The 27813-nt window shown below is 42.8% G+C and overlaps 1 protein-coding gene across 1 annotated transcript; it reads left to right on the top strand.

Moving 5' to 3' along the window:
- Positions 1-94: 94 nt before the first annotated feature.
- On the top strand, positions 95-12452 carry OSTM1 (osteoclastogenesis associated transmembrane protein 1). The gene is made up of 6 exons (XM_083731468.1): positions 95-649; positions 4989-5103; positions 5577-5674; positions 7843-8004; positions 8288-8453; positions 10150-12452. The coding sequence occupies exons 1-6, from the start codon at positions 302-304 to the stop codon at positions 10203-10205; spliced, it is 945 nt and encodes a 314-aa protein (XP_083587594.1). The 5' UTR covers positions 95-301; the 3' UTR covers positions 10206-12452.
- The last annotated feature ends 15361 nt before the right edge of the window (positions 12453-27813 follow it).

Here is a 27813-nt window from a genome sequence, read left to right as displayed (position 1 = left end):
CTGCCAGCGCATTCTCGCTGCACCCGCTGCGCCCTTCGGCCCCGCCCCTTCTCACGGCCGACGCTCCTACCTTATGACGCGTCGAATGCCCGGCACCCAATGAGACGGCGCGCCGGGCCTCTTTCCCGAATGTTGACAGCGCTTCCTCTCCCCACCCCCCCGCCAGCCCTGCGCGCGCTCACTTCCCTGTTGCACGTGACCTGGTTTCGCTTCTGCAAGCGGCGGCGTTCGCCAGGCAGGACTCGAGGGCGGCTTCCCTTCTTCCTCCCGCTTCTCCCCGGGCGCGGCGCGGGTGGCGGCGATGGGCCCGGCCGCGCTTTTGCTGCTGCTTCCCGGCGCTCTGCTGGGCCTGTGCTCCGCAGGGAGCGGCTGGGAGGAAAGTGCCTGGGGAGGCCGGCGCCGCCCTCTGTCCTGGGAGCTGCTGGAGGCGGGGGACCTGGCGTCGCTGGGCTCGGGGCTCGCGGGGGACCTGCTGGACGCGCAGCTGGAGCCGGAGTGCCGGGAGCTCTTGGCTGCCTTCGCCAACAGCAGCGCCATGCTGACGGGCTGCCTTGCGCGGAGCGCCCGGCCTGTAAGGCTCTGCCAGAACTGCTACCGCAAGTTCCGGGACGCCACGGAGAACTACGAGAACATCGCCCGGGTCGTCGGGGTGCGTTTTCCTTCGCGTGCCTTTCGCGAGCGCCTGCTGCAGAAAGACGGGGCAGGGCTGGGGCAGGGGGGCGCGGGGACGGAGCTTCTAGGGTCTTCTAGTGTGTCTTGCGCTTCTGATAAACCAACTAAAAATCCTCTGTGGCGTCTCAAAAAGAGCCCATGGGAGCTTTTGCATTAAAAACGGGTTAGCTTTTTTGCTTTTGCTGTTACGACAAACGTGGTTTCACCTCTGGGAAAGAGTGTTTCTGATGGGTTGCAACAAGGAGTTCCTGTTGCTTTCTGTGAAGTTGTAGGCGTATTGGAAACATTTGTCTTTGGCCAAACCAAAAACCAGCAACCCATACTGTAGTGCCCAGAATGAAAGTTCTCCCAAACGGTAACAGTGGGGAAATATTCTGGCAGTGGGATCCTACGCATGTCTTTCTGGATTAAGTTTTAACTGAATTCGGTGGCCCATACAAGTTGATTTAAGATTGAAGGCTTGGCTGGGGCCTCCTCCCTGGTTGCTTGTGGGATGAAACCAGAGGCCTGCTTTTTACAGGGAACTATGAAGAGAGGAGAACAGTAGCAGCTTGTTCTTTTCCTACCTTGAAAGGTTAAAAGTGGAGGAGGGAAGGTCTCTGGGTTGCAAAGTGATATGTTTACCTATATCCTTACACTCATTTTTGCTCCTGCTGATACATGGTGCCTGATGGAGTTAAAAGGTATACCAGTTGCAGCCTAGTGGACTAGCTGGATTTGACAACTAGCTGGGCAAGGCAGACTGAATACAAACACAAAATTAAGGCACACATGAGCAAGCTATGGGTTTGCAGTTTTCCTTTTTCACAGAACATCTGAGGCAGGCCTGTACCACTTGTGTCCCACCCAAGCTAACTACTGCTCCTCAACCATATATTGTGGCCTGTTGAATGCGTCACATTCTCTGTTTTAGTAGCCCCAGGCAAGCACAAAAACAAGAGAGCGATTGAATCCTTGGTGGGGCATCATAGATGACCATTAAGCTATATTCAGTTTGGTGGGACACAAGTTATGCAGGATCTGAAATAAGAGTCAAGAACAATCTACTGAAAACTTGTCTGTATCTGGAAAATGTTTGTAGCTTTGTTAGCCTCTTCTATATATTGTCTGTGAAGAGACCAGTCACTACTTTGGCTCAGCAGGCACTTGAAAGGAAACAAGAAGTGGCCTGTGACAGCTGGAAAAGAAGTTTAGGTCTGACTAATTCTGTCATTGAATTTCAGTCAGTCACATGTGGGAAAAATCACTTCACTGGGGAGAATAACACATGGAAAATATTGATTTGGGATTGAGTACTTGTGTGTGCATTCTGCAACTTCTGCTGTTGGATATGTGCCTTAGAGCAGTGTTTCCCAACCTTGTGCCTCCAGATGTTTTTGGCCTACAACTCCCATCATCCCTAGCTAGCAAGACCAGTGGTCAGGGATGATGGGAGTTGTAGGCCAAAAACATCTGGAGGCACAAGGTTGGGAAACACTGCCTTAGAGTGTATGACCTCTTTCAAAGTGGAAGGGCAGCTCTTCCTGGTCGAAGTAAATATAGGTTCTTCCTCTTGATTTGTGGATGAGGCAAGATTGGATCACAGCTGACTGTAAGGCCACATCTTACATATACCTTACAGTAAGAAAAAGTGTAATTCTTGGAGGACTTTACCTCTGCAGGATGTTTGCTTTTGTTTTATTTACTAAATATATACATCATTCACCCACTATAAGAATTCCTAGCGCAGCTAACAAGTTAACATCATAAAGTATTTATGTACAGTGGTACCTTTGTACTCGAATGGCTTGGCTTCCGAATGCCACAAACCCGGAAGTAAGTGTTCCGGTTTGCAAGTGTTTTTTGGAAGCCGAACGTCCCCCACTGCTTCAGATTCAGCACAGAAAGTTTCTCCAGCCAATCAGAAGCCGCGCTTGGTTTTTGAATGGTTTCAGGAGTCGAATGGACTCCCAGAATGGACTAAGTTTGAGGACCAAGGTACCACTGTATGTTGATACAGTGGTACCTCATGTTACAAACACCTCGGGTTACAGACTCCGCTAACCCGGAAGTAGTACCTCGGGTTAAGAACTTTACCTCAGGATGAGAACAGAAATTGCACGGTGGTGGCACGGCGGCAGCAGGAGGCCCCATTAGTGGTAACCTAAAGTGGTACCTCAGGTTAAAAACAGTTTCAGGTTAAGAACGGACCTCCAGAACAAATTAAGTTCGTAACCAGAGGTAGCACTGTACTTTGGCTTTAAGTTTGTATGGTTTTAAAAGAGGATTAGACACACTGATGGGGGATAAGAATATCAGTTACAACTAGCCATGCTAGTTGTGTTTTCCCTCAACTGCTGGAGGCAGCATACCTCCAAATTCCAGTTGCTGGGAATCACCAGTGTGGAGAGTACAGTGGTACCTCGGGTTAAGTACTTAATTCGTTCCGGAGGTCCGTTCTTAACCTGAAACTGTTCTTAACCTGAAGCACCACTTTAGCTAATGGGGCCTCCTGCTGCTGCCGTGCCGCCGGAGCACGATTTCTGTTTTCATCCTGAAACAAAGTTCTTAACCTGAAGCACTATTTCTGGGTTAGTGGAGTCTGTAACCTGAAGCGTATGTAACCTGAGGTACCACTGTAGCTCAGGTCCTACTTTGCGGCCTCCCATGAGCATCTGGTTGGCTGCTGTGAGAACAGGATGCTGGACCAGATGGGTCATTGGCCTGATCCAGCAGGCTCTTCTAATGTTTTTGTAAAAAGAAATTAAAATTTGCAGTGAAAAAGAACAATAAAATAAAAAAAAATTAATAGCAAAAGTTCCTTCAGAATAGCAATAAAAGCTCATTTAGCTGCTTAAAGAGAAATAACTTCTCTTTATTATGTCCCACCAAGGATTCAGTCACTCATTTGTTTTTGGTGCTGCCTTGTACTGCCAGACCAGAATGTGAAGTACCTGGCAGGCCACAGTTTATGGTTGATGAACTGTATTCAGCTTGGGTGACCACCCTGAAAAAATAAAAATGTTTTCATTTGCCATCTAAATTACAGTAAGTGCATCATGAGTTTTCTTGGGGAGGACACTGAAGCAGTCATTGAAAAGGTGTTCTCTCTGGTTCTTAGGTGCTTATTATAACAGTGTCCAGGCAGAACATTGCGGGAGAATGTTGTCTAGCTAATGCAGATGGTAGTAGGGGGTTCACCCTTTTGATTATTGCCCTGATCAAGAAAACTCAGCCTATGGAAATTTCAGGTTTAGCCATCTGAAAGAATCTTTGCAACTTTTCCACTCTGAGCAATTTGAACCTGGAATGTTGTAAATAAAATTAACTTATGCGCTGCCTTTCGGCAAGTTCCCTCAATGTCACTTACAAAGCAAATCCATATAAAACATAATAATTAACATATAAAATAAAAGTACCCATACAAACAACAACAAAATGGCAAATGAACAGCATGATTAAGAATATTAAGCAAGAACAACCAAAGATGGAAAATGGAATTGCTTTGAGTGACAGATCACAAATATGAGCTGATACGGACAGACCCTTAATCTGAGGTCCTCAAACTTTTTAAACTGCTGCCAAGTAGATGTAATGGACCAAAACTAACAAGATTAAATCAGTCTAAGCCTAGCACTCCAACTTTGCTGGTTTCTGGATTGTAATGTAAGCTAAAGTCAGTGGTTTAAGTTTTCCTTTTTCCACTTGTGCACTGATTGTAGGGCCTTCGTGGAGGCCCTGTCTCTCAGTGGTGGAGCATAGGTACTGGGTTTAGAAGATCCCAGGTTCAGTTCGTAGTTGAAAGAATCTCAAGCAACAGGTTTGGTGGAAATCTTTGCCTGAGACATTGGGGAGGTGGTGCCAGCAAAGGCAATATAGGGCTAGACAGATCTGGGTTGGTATAAGGCAGATTCGAGAGTTCTCCTTAGAATATACTTAAGACTGATTTGGGCAGCTTATAGTCAAAACAGCATTCTAGTTCAGTCTCCCCCATCCCAGTACTCTACAGATGTTTTGGACTATAAATCCCATCAGTCCCAGCCCAGTGGTCAAGAATGGTGGGAATTGTGATCCAGAACATCTGGAGAGCACCAAGTTGGGGTAAGCTGTTCTTGTTTCTTCCTTTCTTTTGCTTCCTGTTTTTCTTGTCCCATAATTAAATTATGGAGTATTTCTCCTTGCCTGCAAGAGGCAGGTTGGCTTGCTTTTTTGAGTCATCTTCTATTATTTCCTCTGTGTACACTTTGGAGGAGTTGCTTATTAAGATACCATGGTCTGAATGATATATATGTATATGAATATATGAATATATAACAATCTCTCTCTGTCCCTTTCAGAATGCTACCAAGAGTAACCCTTGTGCCAAAAGTCTCTTGATGTCGGATAGACTGCAGATAGTTGTGGTCCTGGATAAGTTTTTTAATGACACCTGGCAAAAAGCAAACTGTGCAAGTATGTACTCTGTCTACTTTATTGCTGAATATCTGTGTTGTGCATATTTACCTGATTCCTTATTTTCAAGCTACTTGTCCTGGGAGTAACCAAGTCCTTAATAATACACAATGAAGGGAGAGTAACTCCCTATCCATATAATGGTCCCACTCCAAATTGTCCCCAGTCCAACATTTTGGGCTAGGGAAAGGGAGGACCACCTGCTAGGCAATGGTATTAGAAATCTGAAAGCAGACATGCTATTCCTCTTGTAACTTAAAGCAGAACAGTGATGACTGGGTGTTCCTAAATCATCCGCATCCGAGAACATCCTTTGACAACCAGTGAATTTGAGCATCGGTATGAAAATAAAATGTATGGATAAGAAAAGAAAAGCAGAAATGAGCAAGATCTCAAATATGAATATCCCTTAGCCAAAAACAACCTTCTGGAAGCAGTTGCTGGGATATATTGACATTTGTCTTCTTTCACAGGTTGTTTAAAGAACAACAGTGAAGGCTTATCGAATAGTACAGAGATGTTCCTGGCCTTATTCAATGAATCATTGGCATGCTTTGAACACAACCTCCAGGTATCAGTACCTGTTTATGTAAGGGTACAGTTGAGCCCTCTAATTGTGTAGTGAAAATGTTTTTGGTGGGCTTTTTTTCCCCGAGCAAAATGCGGCGAATGTAATTCTCAAACTCTTATGCAGTTTAGGCAGGTAGAACAATTATCTATAAAACGCAGGTGTTCACAACTGGGAGAACAAAATGCATTCTAATTAATGTTCACCTCCATTTCATATGCAATTATGGCGCTGTTTTGGTCTCACAATAGTTGGTAATTATATAGGAAGAGTCGTGTAATCTCTGCATATAGTAAATCACTTTCTTTCCTTATTCTGGGCCTTGTCACCTCTTGATTTAACTATATGGGTTTTCTGTTGTTTTGTTATAGTATGAGTTTAGCCATAGCTGAATACATTTAACTGAATGCATTTTTGAAAGTTGGGTTTTAACATGTCTGCAAATGAGTCGTGAAATCTTTCTAATCTGGTATTATTGGGATGTTGCAATGGCTGTCTTCTAGAAAATGATCCAGCTTAAGTTCAGTGCAATTGTGCACCCAGGTTTAGGGTTTTATATTGGTTTTCCACCCTAAGCTTTAATTTAAATCAGCACAAAAAAATAGCGTAATTGATAGCAATGGAGTTGTTTACGTGATAGTAAAATTAAGGCCACAAGACTAGAATGGTTTTATTGGCTTTCATTAGGTGTTGTTCAACACTAGTCATACTCAAGAACAGACCCATTGAAATTGGCTAACTTAAGTCCATTGATTTCAGTAGGTCTGTTTTGAGTATGGCTAACATTGGATAGCATTCTAGGCAATTAATGTGGAATTGCCATGGTTCCTCCACTCATGGGGCATCAACACAATGCCATTATCCAATCATCTCCCTGTATTTTCCATGTGGTCCTTTTTTTTGTACCCTTTGAAGAGCTGACCTCCAAGTCATGCAACAGTGCTTTACAAAGGCTGTTCCATTTCAAAAGTGTTTTGCCATGCACCTTGTGGAGGAGAGGTGTTGGAGAATGGCTTACCCAAAATCTCTTTAGGTGTGCAGAGCATAGTGCTTTAGACATTTGGCCTGAAAGAATGTATACCTGGAGTATGGCCGTTTTAGGATTGCAGTGATTAGCAAAGCTCCAAATTAAAATTTCAAGCACATGTCATTATTTCAACTGACAGCTACATCTTACTGCTAAACTCTTGTTTGAAATAAGTTCCCTTTGCTTTCTTTAGAAAGCATGCCAGATAAGTGTGCTTAGTGCCCCATACCTTCATAATGTTGGTTGCCTGCTCAAGATTGTGTGTGTTTATAAGATCCTGGTAGCTATTCTTTGTCTACAATCACATTCTTACTGATGGAAAATGTAGAGTGTTTCCAGTGCATGCCTGTCTCTTCTTTTTTTATTGATGATCCAAGTATCAAATGTTAAAATGTGCTGTTGTGATGGGTTCTGCGATACCAAAACAAGCCACCTATTGTTGATGTACAGTCATTAGCCTAACTGCTTTGCATTTATGTTGGAATAGTCAGTAGCTATTGAATAATGAGCGTTGTCAGCGGGTGGTAAATGAAAAGAATAGCACAAGTTGGACAAAAATGGATAAACTGACAGCTTGAAAACATACAAATGAAGTTCACCCAGAGCCCTGCAAATAAGCCTCTACTTAGTGCATTTTGAAGTACAACATGTCTCCTTCGTCTGCCTTTTCTGCCTAGCTTTGTCTTAACTTAGCTGCTTCCCTCATTTAAGCTGACTCATCATTTTCTCTTTGGACACCATCATATGACAAATGTTTTTGTTTTGTGAGCCGCCCAGGCAGCTTATATACAGTAGCTATCACAAAACATACATTCACTTAATGAATAAAACAATATTGGAAGGATTTGGCTTTCACAGATCCTTGCCTTTGATATTAATGGGATCTGGTTGGCCTTGCTGGATCGCCAAATTAAAGAGTTAAACAAACCCACCCAGACAGCTAAAGCTTTATTTTCATATCTCCCTTCTAGTTTTATGAATGGATATGGCAGAGAAAGATTGGTTTTGGTGCAGTCTGGGAAGCCTTTATCTGAAAACTTGAGCCAGTTTTCATTTATTTTTTTCCGATTTGTGTGATGCTTAAGAATCTGCTGGATTCCATATCCATCTTTTGTAACACTTAATTTCCTGGTTGAATCTATAGCGGCAGGAGGACAATGCACCACCAGGTAACTACACAGAAGTTTGCAAGAAGTGCAATGTTACGTATGAAAAGTTAAATGCCATGTACAACGCGATGCAGGAGAGTGAGAAGAAAGGTGAATCTGAAGAGCAGGCCCATTTGTGCATTGATGTGGAAGATGCAGTAAGTTTTCCTTCCCTTCATTTCATGTTGTGTGCCCCCTGCTCCTTCATATTACCCACTGTCCTTTCTCTAATGTTTTAAAACGTAAAAATTTAAGGTTTTATTGCCTTTCAAACTCAATGTGGTTTGTGAATAACTGCAATAGAGCATTCCTAGCCTCCGATCAGCCCCGCTGGAAGGGTTTGGGATGAGGCAGAGCACATGCTGCCGCTCGTGGCTGCGTCCACACAAATACGGATGATTCTCCCTGATGACTTAAGACCTGGAGTTTCCTTCTTTCTAGATGAATATTACGCGAAGGCTTTGGAGCATGACTTTCAACTGCTCTGTCCCCTGCAGCGATACAGTGCCAGTGATTGCAGTTTCGTCATTCATTCTCTTTTTGCCAGTTGTTTTCTACCTCAGCAGCTTCCTTCACTCGAAGCAGAAAAAACGTATCCTGTTTCTGCGTAAGTAAAATCAGTTCATTAATTAATTTTTTAAAAAAGGAATCGGTGGTGGGTGGTGATGAAAAGATTGTTTGCAAGTTGTGCAGTGCAGCCATTCCAGCCAGATGTGAATAATTAGGACCTGAAGTTGTAGCCAACTATTGTTTTGAGTAGACTTGTTGAAATTAACATTAATGACTAACTCAAGTCCATTAATTTCAATGGATCTACTTTTGAGTAAGACTTAGTTGAAAACAAACCAGTGTCTCTGTCCTTCTGGCACCCTGGTGTGCCCCTGGGTGACTTAGAAAACCAACCAAGACACAAGTGAAGGAGTGTGGGTGGAAGTGGAGGTGCATTGAACCAAGCAAGCTGCTTAGGACCTGGATGCCATTCTTTCTTGACAGAAGGCTGGTGTGAGCAGTGAGAGTTTGCATCGACCCCTCTGAGCCAAAGCACTGGGGTGGAACTCAGCAGAACACTAAGTGTGTGCACAGAATGCGGTCCATGGTGCACTGAGATTGTTCAGCTTTCTTCTTCCCACGTGCATACCCCAATAATAATAATAATAATAATAATAATAATAATAATAATAATAATTTATTATTTATACCCCGCCCATCTGGCTGAGTCCCCCCAGTCACTCTGGGCGGCTTCCAACAAAACACTAAAATACAATAAACCTATTCTGCATTTCTCCCATTCTTCAGAGCAGATTTAGGGGGGCATGCATGGGTTTGCGGGGTGGGGGTTAGAGTCCTGTTGCACAAGCAGACATCCTTCCATGCAGGCAACAACTTAGTTGAATCCCACCCTGGGACTCCAGTGGCTGGCCAGATGGTAGTAGCCAATGGCTGATAATGAAGCAAGCCCCTCTTGTTTTTTATAAGGCAGCGGATGGTATGGTTCAGGGGCTTAATGCCTGCAGGTCATGGTTGCACCAGGGGATATGCCATCTGAGGCCATAGTAGGTAGCTTTGGCTAGGTTGACTACACACTAACAAAATTAGCTGTAGCCTTTTCATTGAGTCATATTCATTGAGACATTTTTGGGCACAGTGACCTAATTTTCATAAATGTCACCAGACTGGAATCTTGTCTAGTTGGGTTAACTTGTTTCCCAAAATCAGATCCAGTCGACTGATCAGCATGTAGAAGGTGTATTTTGAAAACCTGTTGCATAAATGCACCCCAGTACTGTTGTACAGTGGTACCTCGGGTTAAGTACTTAATTCGTTCCGGAGGTCTGTTCTTAACCTGAAACTGTTCTTAACCTGAAGCACCACTTTAGCTAATGGGGCCTCCTGTTGCTGCCGTACCACCGGAGCACAATTTCTGTTCTCATCCTGAAGCAAAGTTCTTAACCTGAAGCACTTTTTCTGGGTTAGCAGAGTCTGTAACCTGAAGCGTATGTAACCCAAAGCGTATGTAACTCAAGGTACCACTTTACTTAACTCCATGACCTCAGAGTCAAAGCAGATCCCAATGCAGATCTTTATTCCTCCCATGTTCTAGATCTTCACTCATCCCTTCTTCCCTGTGGGGGAGTGGGGCGCCATTTTGTGGTTTGCCTCAGGTGCCGAAATGTCTTAGGCCAGCCCTGCTTAGAAGGATCTTGCTTGTGGGAATTGTTTGGTAGTGTCTGCTGGCTTGGATCTCGCATGTGAATATTTTATGTTGAGATGTGGGATTTTAAACACTCTCCTTTGTTTTCTAGCCAAGCGGATCCAGTCAAATGCCAATTTTGTGAACATACAAGACAAATGCAACTGAACCTGCAGAATGCAGACTAGAATGAATATTTATATACTGATCTGAAAGCAATTCATTCTGGTTTTGGCTTGTGCTGTGAGGTAACAAAGAAAACAACATGCAACACTCGGATGGGTCCATTAATTGAAAACGTTGGCGTAACACTGTATGATCTTCCTGCTAGAAACAGATGCATTTCCAGCTCCATCTGCACTTGTGCTTTTGAGTCATTTGCTTTCTGATGGGTAGCTTTGGAACACATTCCTGTCCGTCACATTGGATTGATAGCAATCCAGTTTTAATTTCCACGTATGATGACTTTACAGGTTCACAACCTTTGCTATTATTTAGTAACATTATTGCTTGTCACCAGTGTGTTTATTTTTTTTTAAAGAAAGATGTTGTCAGAAAATGAAATTAGATCTACTGCCTTAACTGATTATGATACTTTGCAACTTTCAGTTCTCATATGTCTTAGGTATGACCCCCTCATACCAAATCATTTTTTGAAATGCTGCTTAGCTCATTGACATAGTTTATACACTTTGAAATACTATGCTGTTGGCAACATATATGTCAAAACTACTGATCATCTGAATTATGTAATCTTTGTGGAATTTCGCTATGGCAGAAACCTTATGTCTCAATTACTGCTATGGATGGGGTTCCAAGCCCTAGAATGCTGTACTTCAGAGAATTGTATTTACATGAATCGGGGTTGTTTGAGAGTAGTAATGGTGGAAATTGCGCTAGCTGAGGCATTAATGCTAAACAGGGTTCATTGCTTTGCTCACCACCAAACCCAGTGTTTCTAAAAAAAGTGGCTGTATATTTAAAAGTACATAGTATAAATATATTTCTTGGTACTACAGAGGTATTTTTGCTATTTTTGTATATATTGCTATGGGGTAGTCAGAGTAAAGAAAAAATGAATGGAGATAATGAGTGCTAGGCAATAAATTAGTTGCCCTAGTGCAGGGATTAGCCCTAGCACTGTGGGTTTTACCCTTTCCCCACATGCAGTTCCTAAATCTGCTCCAGACGGTTGGGGGAACTCCTGGAACCTATCTAAGGGATGTGCTAGAGGATGACGGGGACAACATTCTGCTGCACAGGGAGAAATCCTTGCAGGAGTAGAACAGTCACCTTAGAACTGTGTTGCATACAACCGTCTGAATTGCTTGGCCTAGAACTTATACGGGCTTACAGCAGAGGTTTCCAAACTGTGTGTTGTGACAAGTTAGTGTGTCAGCTGCAGTGTATAGTTGTGTCGCACAGACGCTCCCCGCATTCCTCCCAGGGCTGGAAAGGGAGCGGGCAGCCCACCGGTTTGCTAGTAAAAGTGAATTACCATGTTGCGAAACTGTGCATGTCTAAAAAGTATGTCAGCAACATGAAAAGTTTGGAAAGCTCTGGCTTATAGCCTAAACAAGTTCATGTATATTTATGGGAAGTATTGGGGTTTTTTACACAGATATTTTATGAAGATTTCTGAAGTTGATAGTATTTTGTAGCAAATGAGGCACCGATTTTTCTGTCATTTTAACAAGGTATAAGCAAACTAGGACCTCTGATTTTCAGGGTCTTATATTAAGGTAGAGCTTAGTGCACCTCTTGTTTTTTTTCCTTGAAACCACTATCGGACTAAACATAAAAGTGTGAAGCTCATCAGCTTCTCTCATCCTCCACTCCCCTACCCCATGGTTTCATGTGGCTTCAAATATATTTAGAGCAGAAGTATGTTATGAGGTATTGCACTGTTTTTACAGATATATATGTAATTCAGCCTTTCGGTGCAATTTGAAGGGGAATTTCCCCTTTCCCCTTTTCTCCCTGCTCCCCATTAAAAATGCTGCTTGTGTTATTTACCTTTTCCATTGTGGGAGTCAAGGCGGTTTTCCTCAAGGGGGGGGGCAGGGAGGGTTGATGCTGTTCTTCACTCCAGAATTCCACTTCAGAGGGCATCCTGAGTGGCTGAATTGTGTGAAAAGAAAGAGAGAATAATGAAGCTGCACATGACATGTAGTTCTATCCTTGGATTCAAATGCTAATGACACGAGGGAGTAAGTGGGACTGGCTTCCCACTGCTTGTGTTTGGAGTTTATATGAATATCACTGAAATCTGGGCCATCCTGGATGTGAGATGTGTGTGTGCGAACTGGAATAATTAGTGCTTATTGTTGGGACACAAGGTTGAAGACACTGATACTTGGCAGTCAAAAAGTGCCACCCTGCAACCAACATGGAATAAAGTGGTAGAAATCTGGACTCTGTCGCTGTTGTCTTTTTAAGAAAAACGTCACAAGTAAAGCAACCGTGAGGCTTCTTTCTACCCCCCCCTAACATATTTTTGGATTTCACTGTAGCTCTTACTAGATTGGAGATTTAGGAGCAGGTGTGATTAAAACGTTGCGTTCTGACAGGGGGTCCAATGGTCCAGAAGGCAGTTTCTGCACATCCTGTGTGGAGGGAAAGAGGGCCAGATGGGGCTCATCAGCCTGGTAAGGTAGCCCATCTAGGAGAAGGAAAACTGATCCCAAACCTTCACTGTCTTGTGGCTATACTCGCTCGTGAAAAAGGCTTTAGAAGTAACCCCCGAGGAAAAATCCCTTGTGGGACACCTTCAGGAAATGAAAAGTCCTAAGGGGTAAACGGCTCACAAATCCGGAGTAGAGCTCCTAAGACAGTTGGATGGCACCTTGAATACCACCTCCTGACAACTCCTGCAGCCAAGCTGGTGCCACATGTATCGCTCGGCTTTCCTTTGGACCACATAAGCCAGGCTAGGGGGGGCGGTATTGTTGTCTGGGCAGTCCAGGACCTCAATACACTGCGCAGGCTTGCGCCCCAGTGCAGCACCTTCAGTGCTGCTAATGCTGCAAAAGCAATTTGGGGGGCAGAGCAGTTATGAGTTTCCAGTCTTTGCAACCACAGCAGGCACTGATTCTCCAATGGTTTGACTTCACCCCCAGGCAGGCTCATGCAGAAGGCGACGGGCAGTTAGGTACACTTGCCCTGGGCCTCAGAGGGCTAAGCCAGCCAGCGGACCCCAGCATGGACCGACTGCTTTTTTGTTTGAGTTTTAACTTTGTTCTAACAAGACTCCCACCCTGGGTGTCAGGAAAGCTCTACATGGGCCTGGCCCCAGAGACGCACTCCATTGTCTCCTGAGACAGATGGATGCCACCAACAACTTATTTGGGGGGCGTGGGGTGTGTGTGCATGAACTTGAGATTTCTTCAGAAGCCCAGCCTCGCACCCGTGTGGACTGGCACACAATCAGGTGATAGGAAAACATTTTGCCTTGTTATAGTTTCAAGGTACACCTTACAATTGCAGTAATTGGAAATGTAATGACACTATTGTAGCTCTGAGCATTTGACAGCACTGCGCTATTTTTTCCCGTGGAGTTAATTAGTCTCTTCTTTGATTAAAAAGACCCTATGAGACATTACCGGGGGTTTGGAATTCTTAGCTTTATTTCTGCCCCGGGCTGTGTGCATGTAGCTGTTTGATGGATTCCCCCCCCCCCCCCGTGGCAATTCTCATGTGTACCTTACAACAGGGCTTAATTGGAGCTTAGATACACATTTGCACTTTGTCAGTTCTGTCAGCACAAGCATTTCAGTTTGCCTGAAAGAACGACCCCATTCAACCTCCTGCATGCTGTTCTGGGGGTTGTCCAGCCCTGATTTGGGGTGGGGGTGCAGGGGAAGGGGGCAAAGTCCCACTGTGTTCTGGCACCTGCTAGCACACCTACGTAGTTTAACCCAGCCCAGGGTTTCCTATACATTGAAAACCCAACATGATGATACGCTGGATTCATTTGCACCAAGCTTTTTCAAGCTGCAGGCTTTTGCTTCCAGTTGGACTTCAGTAGTAAAGTATTCTCCCACCCACACTGGCATGTTTGTTAATTATTACTGTTTCTCTCAGCCATAGGCCCGGAAAGAGAGCTGGGGCTGTCCCATTGTACAGCATAAGGGAGTATAGGCAATGCTCTTTCAGAATAGCAACAGAAGGCCTGGATGGAAAGCATTTCAAGTGGGTTGTACTGTAAATCATATGGAAGCACAATGTGCCTGCTAAGTGTATAAAGCTAAGCTATCCCACTATGCATATACCTCTAATTGTCTTTTGTAAGCTGCCTTGGGAGGTCTCTGAACTGAAAGGCAGCATATTAGTACTTTAAATAAACAAACAGGGTATTCTAAATAATTATATCTTCCTAACAGGACGGAAGTTAGTAACACCCTGTTCCTAAATGCCTTTCAAGCAGCCCAGGCAAATGAAAACTTCAATAAGCTACTCTGAGGAAACCCCACAATAATTTAACAACAAACTAATTTTGATGAAATAAAAAAAATCTACCCAAGTGGAAGTGTGTCCAGTTGTGAAATGCCACCGTATATGCTTCCACCTTGAAACATTTTGATAGGTTTGTCAATTCTAAGTCAAAACTGTGTCTTGGTACTTGGTGCAGGATTATAATAAAGGCATTGGTGCATACTTCCTCAATCAAGTAAATTGCCCTTTCTGATTTTGAGTTTCTCCAATCTCCTTAAGAGATCCACAAATCACTTAAGTTTACCTGCTGTTAAGATTAGTTTTGTGGGATCAGCAGCACTAAGCTACTTTGAAATAGAAGTATGCTGAATTTCAGCCAGAATAAAGTAGGATTTCATCTTGCAGAATATGCCCTTCATGTAGGTAGGATGGAATAATTGAGAATAATATTTTTTGGTTTCAAGTTATGTAATGTTACCTGTATGTTACTGAGAGAGCGAGGAGAAACCACTTCTTACTGTTTTTTAAGAGCTGACTACTTTTGTACCTATTGTATTCAGATTTCAAGATGCTTGGATTTAGCCAACTACTGCCCTTAATAGCATTACATTGATCTGAGGCATCATATGATGAGGAGCAGCTCAATGCAATCTTTCATTCATGCTGAGAGCCCGTGTGTGCGTATAAATCTTCGGAATGACAGCTTTGCTCTCATAAGCAGTGGCTTTTTGAGCGCATTCACATTAAGTAGGTCTCAAAGTCATTACTCTTGGGGATGGGGGTTAAGCACTTAAAAAGAAAAAGCTGCTTTATGATTTTCCTAGTTGCTAAGCCAAATGAAAGTCCTCATGTGATTTTTGTTGTTCTTGTTTCAACTTAAGAGAATGAAAGACAACTTGTTTCTAAACTTCCAAGGTTATTCTTTTGTGGTATAATGCTGTTTCTCTCCACATGATTTAAAAATTTACATTGTGCATTCAATTTTTTTTATTATTAGACTTTACCCATTTTATTTTTGTACCTACTCTCCATGAAAAATTCAGCAAATAAGCAGCAAGAACTATGCAGAACTTTTTTTTTTTGTAATGCTATCAGGTATAATAATTCTTTCTTTGAAACAGCTTTGTGTAATTGGGTTACAGGAATTGCCAGCTTTTGGGGGCCCATGATCACATTCTGGAATCAATATTTTGCTGAAGGTGCTGTCACAAAATGGTTGCCAATGTGGGTATGGTCATATGCACCCAAACTTTAGCCCTCTTCCTCTCTCCCAAGACACACAAACCAGCCTCAGAGAGAAGAAGAACAAATCCCCATTCCCAGAGGGGACATGCTCCACTTCTTTCCTTGCATTGGGTCTGGCTGCCTCTGCTTCCCACAAATTTTTGTTTTCCTCTCTGTCCTTTTGAAAACATTTTCTACAGGGCACTCTCCCTCCTTCCAGCTTGGGTGCAGAAGTTAGCCTGGGGGAAAATGCATAGAGAGAGAAAGTGGGAATTATGCAAATCCCACTCCTTTGAACAGTTCTATGTGCTGTTTACGGAGTAGCTGCTCCCTTCTGCATCTGATGGAGGGGAGAAAAAAATGTTGGGGAAGCACAAGAAGCTTTGGAGTTGCAGGGGGAAGTCAGCATAGGTGCAATGAATCCCACTGGCATCAGGTTGGTGATTCCTGAGTTAACAGTTATCTACCTCATTGGTAATAAAACCAACTGATGAAGAATGTCACAGATGAGTATTGGTCTTGCAAAAAACATAGTCAAAATATTGGTGTCTTACCACACAAAGTTCCCTTGTGTTTAATCTTGTGATTAACGGTGATGAAAGTATGGTTTTTCCACTGGGTGTGCACAAAGTGGGTATATGCATTGGTTGGGTACACTCCAGTCACTGCGTGGAACAGGGATGGGAAAACTCTGGCGGATGGGTGTTGTAGTTCCATATCATTGGCCATGCTAGCTGGGGCTTTATTAGTCATTTATATCCTTCTTTTCAGGATACAGATCTTCCCAGCTGATGGGAGCTGAAGTCCAACATCTCCTGGTGTAAGAGAGAAGTAAGGGGTGGTACGATGCGGCTCTCAGCTGTACTAACTCCATTTACAGTTTCTTTCGGTAATGTGCTTATTTGGGAGCCTGAATGGGTTTATACTTAGACTCAAGATACTTAGGTCCTGGTATCGTTAAAAGTTTTCCACATACATAAAGGTTTGATTTGCAGAGTGGCAAAACATGCTTATTGACGTATTTATGCAAAATATCAATGGAGAAGAATGATATGTTCTGTCAACAGTGTCAGAGACAGTGTCCCTCTGAATACCAGTCTAGGATTTGCAAGAGGGAAGAGCTATATTTCGCTTGGCTCTTGCTTGAGGATTTCCCATGGGCATCTTGTTGGCTACTGTGAGGACAGGATGTGGGCCTAGATAGGCCTTTGGTCTAATCCAGCAGGGCTCTTCTTTCGCTTCTAGTCCAAGCTAGTCCAAGTTCTCTTGTGCACAGATGTCTGACATGTGCCCAGGCTACTGCCTTACTGGCGTAGATAAAAGGTTGGGTGTAGTTGTAAATTTGAAACTCACTGTGGGAAGTGACTGTAGCACAGAGCAGGGAATCCTGGTGATGGAGAGTCACCTGCACTTCATAATTTACAACTGCATTACTGTTTGGTGGGTATGGTAAGAGGACATGCATGTTCTGCCACAGCTGCCTCTGTTATATGCAGCAGATAATGCATACAGGAGTGCATACAGAAAACGGGTTCGCTGTGTCTTGGCGCAGATGCACACAATCATGTCCTGTGCTTATTGGATGGGTATTGAATCTCAGAAAAAAATGAAAACATACAAACAAATCAGAGAGGAATAGCCCAGAATTGTTAAGCCAAAACCACACCCCTCCCCTACAAAACATTACGCTGTAAACTAGATAGAAAATAGAAGAATTGATTTGTAAAACTCATATAATTGTTGGTTGCAACCAGACCAACCATTTCTCAGGGAGGCAGAAATACGTTGGACTTTTCCCCTATCATCTGGTTTAATAAGGCCCTGCATATTGCAATTTCATAAAAATTGACTCGTTTTACACATGTTTCATGAGACACTACTAAGCCAATGGAGTAAGCCAATGATGTCCAGTATAGTAAAAAACAAATTCATGGCTGGTGTGTTCCCACTAAATTTGATTTTAATTGGCGTTAGCCTTTTCTGCTTCAATGAAAATAATATTCCAATTTTCTTGCTTGGATGAAGACTTTCTATGTTATGGTGCATCACAGATCTGTAGTGGCCAGTCACCACTTGCTTCTTTGTTTTGTTATATTGTAGAATGTTTTGATTACGTAATAAAGTCTTTAAAGAAAAGAGACTTGTCTGTCATATGTTCTTTCTATGGTTACAGCAATCTCATTTTAATTTTTATTGCTTTCTGAAGAAAAGGACGAGGGAAAAAATGAACAGAGGCACAATTTGCTGCTAATTTTGCCTTTTAGTTGTGTTTCTTCCTTTCTTTTAAAGAATTGCTTCCTTTCATCAAGATATTTTGTCTGAGAGGATATGGACCAGTAATGGAGCAAGTGTTGTTTAACAAGGTTTATAATTGGCATTCCTTCTTAGCATTAAGGGCCCTGCAACCTTGTGAACAATGGAGGATTTAAAAGAAACTGCTTACAGTAAAGGACACTCCTTAAAAATATATTATGCTTAAAAAAAATGTTACTGAATTGACACTTCTTGTATAGGGGAACTTATTTTGTCCTTCACATTTGATGACTAATTTATAACAGAATGGCTTTGGAACAGCGTGTTAATGGTATTATGTCTGGCTCTTATAGTCTGCTTAATCAAGTGCTCTGGTCTGTCTCTCCTCCTCCCCATCCCACTTCCTAAAGGAAAAAAGTGCCATTTTCATTTTGTAGCAATTATGTTCTTCACACTGAGTATTGTGTTTTTATGGAAATTATAAGGAGATTATTGCAGATAAATGTGGAGATTTTAGTGTGTGTCTGTTTTTTTTAAAAAAACTATCTGAAATAGCTGATTTACTTAACACTCGTGCTAGAAGTTTAGCTATAAATTGACTTCCATAACCTTTGCTTCTTTCTGCCTCTAGTTTAGATTTCATATGGACCATGTTTTTAATCCTGATAATTTAGTCATCCATCATCTCAAGGCAGAGATAGATGATACGATTTATCAGTGATACGACGTTCATGGTATGTTCACTTGTTTTCTGATCTTGCAAACAGGTTTGTTTTTGTTATGTTCAGAAATCTCTGCTTGATTCTAGCCTCATTCTGATCTTTGTAATGTTATCAGGTAATTTGTGACAACCATTTGGATGTTCACATAGAGCTGGTGCTTCTGACTGGCATACTTGTAATGTGTCAGTCAGCACCTGTCATTCTGAGGCAGCTGCAAGGCCTCAGTGCAGGGCCAACAGCACTGACAACTGCTCTGAAGCCTCCAAGCTGGGTGCAGGAGCTGCCATTTTAATTTTCCACCATGTACCTGATATAGCATCTAGGGCATTGTTGGAAATTTGCTACTCCTGCTCCTGCATTAAGCCTGAGAGGGCCAACAAGAGGCCACTCCTCAGGTAGTTTATGGAAGAACTACAGCTCAGTGGTACAATTCGTGGCATCGCCAGTAAAAACAATCAGCTAAGGTAGCAGGTGATTTATTTTATATTTATTTGCAAAACACACACATACATACACACACACACACAAACATTTTACCCAGCTTCTGAACCGTCACAAGAGTCTTCAAAGTGGCACACATAAAGAATCCCAAGTACAGTGGTACCTCAGGTTAAGTACTTAATTTGTTCCGGAGGTCTCTTCTTAACTTGAAACTGTTCTTAACCTGAAGCACCACTTTAGCTAATGGGGCCTCTTGTTGCTGCCGCGCCGCCGGAGCACGATTTCTGTTCTCATCCTGAAGCAAAGTTCTTAACCCGAGGTACTATTTCTGGGTTGGCGGAGTCTGTAACCTGAAGCGTCTGTAACCTGAAGCGTATGTAACCCGAGGTACCCCTGTAATAAAAACAAAAACTAAAATGTTAAAATCAAAAGGAGCAAAGTTAAAGAACAACAACTTTCCAGTCATATTTTAACAATGATTAAATATCACGTGGAATAAGAATTGTTTTCACTGCTCACCTAAATATCACCAGGGATGAGCCTAGTCTCACCTTCAAAATGTCCCCACTCATGTTGCCACCCATGGAACTTCTTTTGGTGATAGGATGCATAGCAGGGCCTCCTATTGTCAAAGACCTCTTCATGGATCCTTGGAGCCACTGCCTGTCAGAATAGGTAATACTGGGTCAGATAGTATTCTAACAGCTCTCCTCTTGATGAATGAATCATTTGAGGTGGCATACAACTTTGGGACCAAGTTAGTATGTTGCAAAAACAAATCCATGGAAAGTTTGGAGGTGAGGAAGAGGTAGTTTGATCACTTTCCCATGTGTCTAGCTCACAGCTCAACCACTTTCTAGCATCATGTTGTGTTAGGGGACAGTAAACATAGATCTATGTTCCTCTCCCACCCCTTGGAGCTCACTGACAGAGACATGCCTACAACTGGACAGAGCAAGTGCTGAAGTTCCTCACTTAATTTGTGATCATTTTCTCCTTGTGTCACACAGGTGCTTACAAGCCAAATCTGTATATTAGTGATATTTTATGGATTTCTACACACTGTTGGCATACTATTTCATTTCATCTTAAACCCTGACATTCCTTCATCAGTAACGAAGCTCTAATCAGCCAATTCAGGATTTTCTCCAAACCTTCTCCAGTTTTCTTCTGTTAGCTGGGCATTCTTTTAGAGAGTGTCAAATCTGTTTACACTTTTTACTAATCTGTATATCTGGCTTCCTGCCCAGAATACTGAGTTTCTTTGGAGAGGTGGGGGAAGCAGCACGATCAGCAAAATCATGCTGTGCCTCATCTGAATCTCTGATTTATGTCACCAGTATAGTGCTGCTTGCCATTTTTGGGATATCTTGAAGATCAAGCTCATCTGCACAGTAATATATATTATAATGTTATCTTCACAGATACCCCCTCCATTTTAAATACTTTATGAGAATTAGATATTAGAAGCAATTTTTCCTTTTCTGCAAAAAGTCCAGGACCACCACCCCACTTGAGGATCTCAGGCTTTTCTCCACTGCTCTGGACCTAGCAATTCTATGCTCTTTGGCTCCTGTGCCGTTCCTTTCTCCAAGTTCTCAGTTCTTCAAATTTCCCTTGTTTCCTATTATTAGTTTCCTCTACTTCCTCTTGATGTTTCCCAGCATAGCTTTCTGACCACCCATGAGGCAAGGTGAGGTGACTGCATCAGGCGGCAGGATCCACAGAGGCAGCAGAGCCAGCCTTGAAGGAATGCATCACTCAGCAGTGGCAGTGACAACTGCAACATGCTCCTTGGAAGCTGGATTTGTTGCCTCCTCAGCATCCTTCCCCCATGGCACCTCTTGCATAGTAAGAAACACTGCTGGTCTTCTCCCACCCCAGAGAGGAAATGATGGGAGCTGCTCTCTGGGGTCTGCACCCACTCTGTCTGATTCAGGGAGGCCTGCCCCCCCCCGGGTAGAGATAGCTTTTGCTTCCCACTTCAACCTTGGGGTAATGTTGAGTTTATTCCCACCCTTGTTCCCGGTGTAAATCACTCACTCCTTCCCTGGTGGCAGAGGGTGCCATACTGCGGTTCGTGTCAAGTGCCAAAATGTCTTGGGCAGGCCCTGCTCCCATCGTAGCAGATAGCCCTTCCAGACCTTCTTCTATCAAGGTTTTTTTTTACATGCTTCCACCTACTCTTCTTTATATTGAATATATTTATATTGAAGCGATTGTCGCCTCTGAACCCTTGCTCCTTGCCTGTTCCTTAGATTTCCTGTATCTTGGGACCTACCATTCCCAGTTTTAAGCCTGCTTCTGGGCAAAGTTTCAATCTTGGCCAAACTGAACATTTTCCTTTCCCACACAGAAAATGGACTACAGTGTTCCCTGAAGCCTTGAAAACTCTATCCTGCCATTACCACCGCATTCAATCAGTGCTGATGGCTTCACTACCACAAGAGAATACAAGATGGATAGCCAGATTTCTAATATATATTTCTCTTGGGGTCTGCAGTTTTTCTAGAAAAGCAACTGTCAGGGGCTCAGAAGCAGAGGCACAGGGAAGAGGGGAAATGGAGAGCGAAGGGGAAGAATCCGAGGGGAGCGTAGGAGAAGAGGACAGTGGTCCGAGGGATTCCATGAGCCTCTCCAGCGAATCAGAAGATTCACAGAAGGGGGCGCCAGTGGCAGGGGGTTCCCAGGGGGAACGCCCCAGGAGCAAGGGGGGAGCAGGGATTCCCAGAGCAGTAGTTGGAAATCAGGACCAGCTTCCCCACCAGAGCAGAGTGGGGGGGGGGAAGGTTCCCAAGTATCGGGGTCAGTGTATTCCCCAACAGGAAGAGAAGACGAGGCAGGGCTGACCACGCCTCCGTCGGAGAGTCGGGCAACGGAGGGGAGGTCAGATCCAGCCAGTGTCCCGGAAGAGGGAAGCAGTGACAGAAGTAGTGTAACGGTTAGGAGAAAGGTCACTGGGTTGGCGCGAGAGGCAAGTTCAAATGTACAGGAGCGCGGGACAGCAGAGAATGAGGATTGGGAACCGAGTCCTAAAGCCCGATGGAGGCAGGGGGAGGAGCTAAGCGACTCAGCATCGGAAGAGTCCAGAAAGGGCAATGCCCCAGCGGGCAGGAGGACCCAGAGGAGGAGAGAGCAGCGGAAAAGGTGGAGCAGGGCTAGGATCTTAAACTGGTGTCAGAGGGGAGGAGACTCAGACGGGACTTCGCCGATCTAGGGGTTAAGATGTAGGGCTGCACGCTGTGGCTTTGAAATGGAAACTGAACTTCAATAAAGACTTTTATACATTACCACAGCCTAGCGTTGGTCTTCTGTGAGCTGGGACCTAGAGGCAGCTCTGACAGCAACTTATGATTCCCTTTGTCTACCTACATAAGATGAACCAGGGCATCTTTCAGGAAATTTAAAATATTTAATTAAAGTGACTCTTGTTAATCACCCAATCATGCTTCAAGTTAAATACTGAAAATTCCACTAAGGGGCCAGCACCATAAGTATCACAGATTGCTGCAATTAAATCCAATATCTTAAGTTATTCTTAATACTCTTTCTGGGCAACTTTTCCACCCGCTTAAGCTTCACTCCACAAACATTTATTAGACCTGGCTGTTGAAAAATGTCAGGACAGCCATTAAACAGAAATCAATACAATGCCCTAAACAGCTTTAATGTGTCTTTCTACTTCAATAATCCCATAGATCTCTGTTTTATTTGCCATAATGAACATGTCTTTCAACTGGAATAACATTACCTTTGTAAAATCAAGCATTAAACAGGGACAAACTTTAATAGTGCTGTTGTTTGTTAGTTTGTTCAGTAGCTGAATTATATAGCAGTGGCTATTTTATTTTTCTGTAGAGATTGAAGCTTTCCAGCAGCTCTTAAATTATTCTGAATGTTAGATCCTGCTGTTATAGCTTTAGGAGTATTTCATGTTCTCGTCCAAAGTCAACTGGTACTAGCTGCAGAGTATTCTTGAGACACCACTTGTATACACTGCAACAGTTTTCGAGTTTCCCTTACCCAATTTCTCCTACTCAGAAGGGGCTGAGATCCAGCGGAGGCTCTCACTGGAGGAAAGGAGGAGGTTAATTGTCTCCAATTCTCCCTCCCCTCCCCACCACCTCCCATACCATTCTGGAGGGTCCTCTAGCCCTTAGGAGCAGCTTTCCAGGGGAGTCACAGGGGCCTGCAGGTAAGTTGGAGAATCATCAAAAATGGTCCCTCTTTCCTGCAATGAGGGCATCCCATGAGTGGAGTTCCACTGCCTTGACCCAACCCATAAACAAGAATACACAGTTCAAAATAGAAGGTATGACGCTAGCATGTCCAAGTATCCACTCTCATTTCACATGTATTGGCAATTGGGAGAGAGGGCGTTCACATAGACAGGGAAATTTCTCTTTGGAAAAGGGATTATTGTTTTTTTGTTTTACAAGTAGGGATGTGGAAATTGCAAGCAGGTTACAGTCTAGCTTTGTCAGTTTTAAAAAAGCTCTCTGTGTGCAGGCACACACATGTATGAATCTTCAGTTCTGACAGATCTACTGAAGGTTGAGCAAAGGTATTTAATTGTTGATCTATGGTGCGAGTTGCACTGTACATTTTTGGTGCCTATTTTGTGATGTTACAAGAATACCCCTTTCTACCATCTTAAGTATGGCGGAATTCCCCCCCCCCCCGAGGAAAACTCTTATACTAGGGAAAGGAAATTTTGAATCTCCCCACACTGAAGATGCTGTTCCAGTTCTAGGGTGGGACTTTGCAGGTGAATCTGAGCCCTGGCATCTCTCCTCTTAGAAATTAAGCGCTAGGTGAGACATTTGAGCAGAGCTGGCAGTAAATGAACGTGGGGAGAATGATTCTGGAATGAGCGAGCTGAGCATGAAAGAATATGTAGAAAAAAAGTTGTGCCCTGCTTAAGCTATTTGCAGCCAATGCTTATACAATAGGTAACCCAAACTGACCCTGACCTCGCCAGCATTCACAGAGTTGTGTTTAAGCAAAGATTAAACATGTTTCTTTGCTGAACAGTTTAGCCATGCTTGTTAATGCTGGCAATACGCACATTCCCTCCCAGTGTTTCTATTGCAGCATCACTTTCAAAGCAGTGCACAGGTTGACCTATGCAGATAAATTTTCTTTGCCTAGCATAATATCTGCGTAATTGCCTTCATCTCTAAGCATGCAGAAAACTTTGACATCTCCAGTCTTTCCATTGCCAGTTTATTAATGCACAGTTTTTTCCAGGAAGATTTGTTATCTTGTTTGAAGCACAACAGGGTCCTGATAAACACACAGCCATATCGATGGTTAAGGTATTCCAGCTGAAACAGATCACCCTGTTACCCTTCTGTATTCAGTATTTGGCACCCCTGAAATCTCTCATTGCTTGGAAATTGGAGTGCACATAATCCTGCAATCACTTGTGGGAAGACTGTTGGAATAGATTTCTGGATTTCATGAGATTATTGAGGAGAAAAAAAGATACTATAGTTGGCCTGACTGGCATTATCTTAGATGAGGCATTCCACCCTATAGGAGAGAAAGGGGCAGGTACTCCTCTTTCAAAATGATGCTTGCCGTTTGGAGTTTTTGTTGTTACTTTTAAAAACGATGCTGTCCATTTCATCAGTGGTATGTTTTAAATGGATTAAAACATAAAATAGGTAAATCATGCCAATTAATTACGGTTAGGCTGAAATGATGTTGTAATATAGTGGTTCTTCTGGAGCAATTTTGGGAAAGCAAATGTCAGCTTTATACAAATTTAATTAAAAACTTCAGCTCTTTAATATTAATCCAGTCATTATTGGTTCCCCACGTCCTGAAATAAGAGTTTTGCCACCCTCTCTTGCCTCAAAGTTCATGTGAAAGTCAGGCCAAACTTTAGAATTTTGAACACTTGTCCCAGGACTGCACTGGGGCTCAACCAGGCCTTGGAAGCTTACCAGAACCCCATTGAGCCTTCTTTCTGGTAGTCTTCTTTCTGTTTGTAAATAGCATGCTCTGACTTTAATTGTGACATTTCACGATGGGAATATAAACGGATGAAGCAAGAGGCTCATGTTGGAGCGGGGAGAAGCAAAGTATACACACAACAATTAGTTATTTTTCAGACTGCTATGCTTGAACACCTGCAGGGTTATTTTTAAAAGTGTTTATTCCATACAATGGAAAACATGGAAGGGATTAACTGTAAAGGGAACCTTTGGAGCTCATCCACTAAATAACCATATCAATGGCTCTTTTCAGTGCCTTCTCTGAAAGACATAAAAGTCATGAACTGTGAAGAACATGCATCACAGGACCAAATTGTCCCATTTATAATGAGCAGGTGCTATTACAGTTATGTCAAGGAAGTATAAGCTAGACCTGAATTTGCCTTTCAAATTCTAGGAGAGGCTTCTGCTAACATTGTAAATATGGGCACTAACATGAAAATAGATGGACATGCTGGAAAAAAAACTCAGAAGGTAAACTACATTACAGCCTAGCTCAGTAACTCTCCCTTGCAAAGCATCTCTTGGAAGGATTTGCATCAGTGCTTAACCTTTCCTTTGTCTGTTGCTTCTTGCCCAGCTGCTTGTACTTCCACAATGTTTCTATGTTTTTGAGGAAGACATAGATTTGGAATACTGGTGTGTAGGAAGTTTCAAGAGGGAAGGAAATGGCAGGGGAAGGGTTAAGGGGAACCTCATTCCCTCCTGTCACTTAACCCAGTGCAAGTCAGCACTCTCAAAGGACTTCCTGACATACAGCAGCAGTGCAACATGTAGTTTGCTCCTACCTAACAAACAGAATTTGGAATGCATATAATGCAATATATGGACTGGAAAGGAGATTGTTGTGGGGCTACTGAAATGAGCCGCTAAACAGTATGGCATGGATAATACTTATCCATGTATTTGCAGTGGTACCTCGGGTTAAGTACTTAATTCGTTCTAAAGGTCCGTACTGAACCTGAAACTGTTCTTAACCTGAAGCACCACTTTAGCTAATGGGGCCTCCTGCTGCTGCCGCGCCGCTGGAGCACGATTTCTGTTCTCATCCTGAAGCAAAGTTCTTAACCCAAGGTAATATTTCTGGGTTAGCGGAGTCTGTAACCTGAAGTGTATGTAACCTGAAGTGTATGTAACCCGAGGTACCACTGTAATTATAAGGGCTCAAAAAAAAATTACACATTATTATTATTACTATTATTATTATTAAGTCTAAAGAAAGAAATTGTGTAAGAGGTGCTGAAGCTGGGTGTGCAATTTTTAAAATGCATCTTGAAGATCTGTGCCCTATATGAGGAGACCCACACTTTTCGCCAGAGGATGTATATGCCAGTTCATAAAAAGTGGAATAATTTCCACAGAAGATATGTAAACTTAGATTATATAGTTGTGCACATTGGTCCTCAGGTGCTAAAACACAGAATGTGATCGTGGCAGCTGCTCTTTTGTCACTTTTTCTCTTGAGCAATTTCCTTTATGATAGAGGTCAGATGCAGCATAAGTTCGCTCTGCTTCTCTCCCCCCCACCCCTTCATTAACTGTCTATGGCTTTCACACTGGCTCCAGCTTTTTAAGAATATGGCTCTACAACAAGTAGCACTTGAGGACTGCTGGGGAAGATGGTTCTCAATATCAAAGGCATCAGCTGCACACTGAAAGGTTCTGACATGTGATCTGACTGGGATGATGATGCCACCAACAGCTGACCTATCACAAGACCTTAGAGGGAAAAGAGTCAAAGGGAGCCTTATTTGTTAGTTTCTAGTGCACAGCTTCCTGCTAGTTGATGCTTGGAAACAGATTGACTAACATAATAGAATGATTTTGTAATCTGCTGTAATACCATAAGCTACAGCCCCATAGACTTTGACCCCTCACAGGTATAATAATAAGCTCTTTTATTCAGCTGCACATGTTCCCTTGATGGGGAACTCTTTTTTTCTAATTATACATCCACAGCATATGTTTTGCCCAGAAACAAAGCATTATATTCATTAGGGAAATCCTGTAAGCCGGTTTCTTTTTAGCAGCCAGTTAACTAATTGTCGGTTAAGAAGTTGTATTAATATCATGCTGTAACCACTCAGTCACCTAATCTGACAGCTTTGTTAAAATCATAGCAGTGTCCGCTTGACGCTGCTCACATTAAGGGTATTGTCAACATTTCCATCAGATACCTGTATTTTGAACAGGCTCTTTAGAAATTGGCTGCAAGAATTCACTATTTAATATATGCCTGTCTTACGTCTTGGATCCTGTGTCAGTTATTTAATCTTTTGAGGAAAGAAAAGAGGGAGACTGCTTTTCGCCTCCTTAGCAAATCCGTCATCCTCAGTGATTACTTTGGAATTTGACGTGTAGTTAGTTACACCTCGATAAATCAAATCTGACAAAAAAAATCCAAGTATTATAAATCTGCTGGAATGATTTAAACTATTCAGGGTAGCCACAAGCAATATATATATATTGTGGAGACCTCGGTACACACCTCTGCTTTGTGCATGGTTTAAAACAACACAGCAGTCATTGAAGAATGGCTTAAAACAATAATATTGACTGTTTCTGTAAATTTGGATCCTTTTCAAATGCATTAAATAAACTATTTTAAATAAACTAGTTATCAAGATTTAGAGATGGTGTGAGTGTGTCAATTTATTTTCTCTCAGCTTCTCATCCCTCCACCACGTTTCCCCAGTTTTC

The sequence above is a fragment of the Podarcis gaigeae genome (genome assembly GCF_964106915.1).
Source record: "Podarcis gaigeae genome assembly, chromosome: 3".
In the NCBI taxonomy this organism is placed as follows: Eukaryota; Metazoa; Chordata; class Lepidosauria; order Squamata; family Lacertidae; genus Podarcis; species Podarcis gaigeae.
Note: the sequence above shows the minus strand (reverse complement) of the source record. Positions and strands in the feature narration are given on the sequence as shown.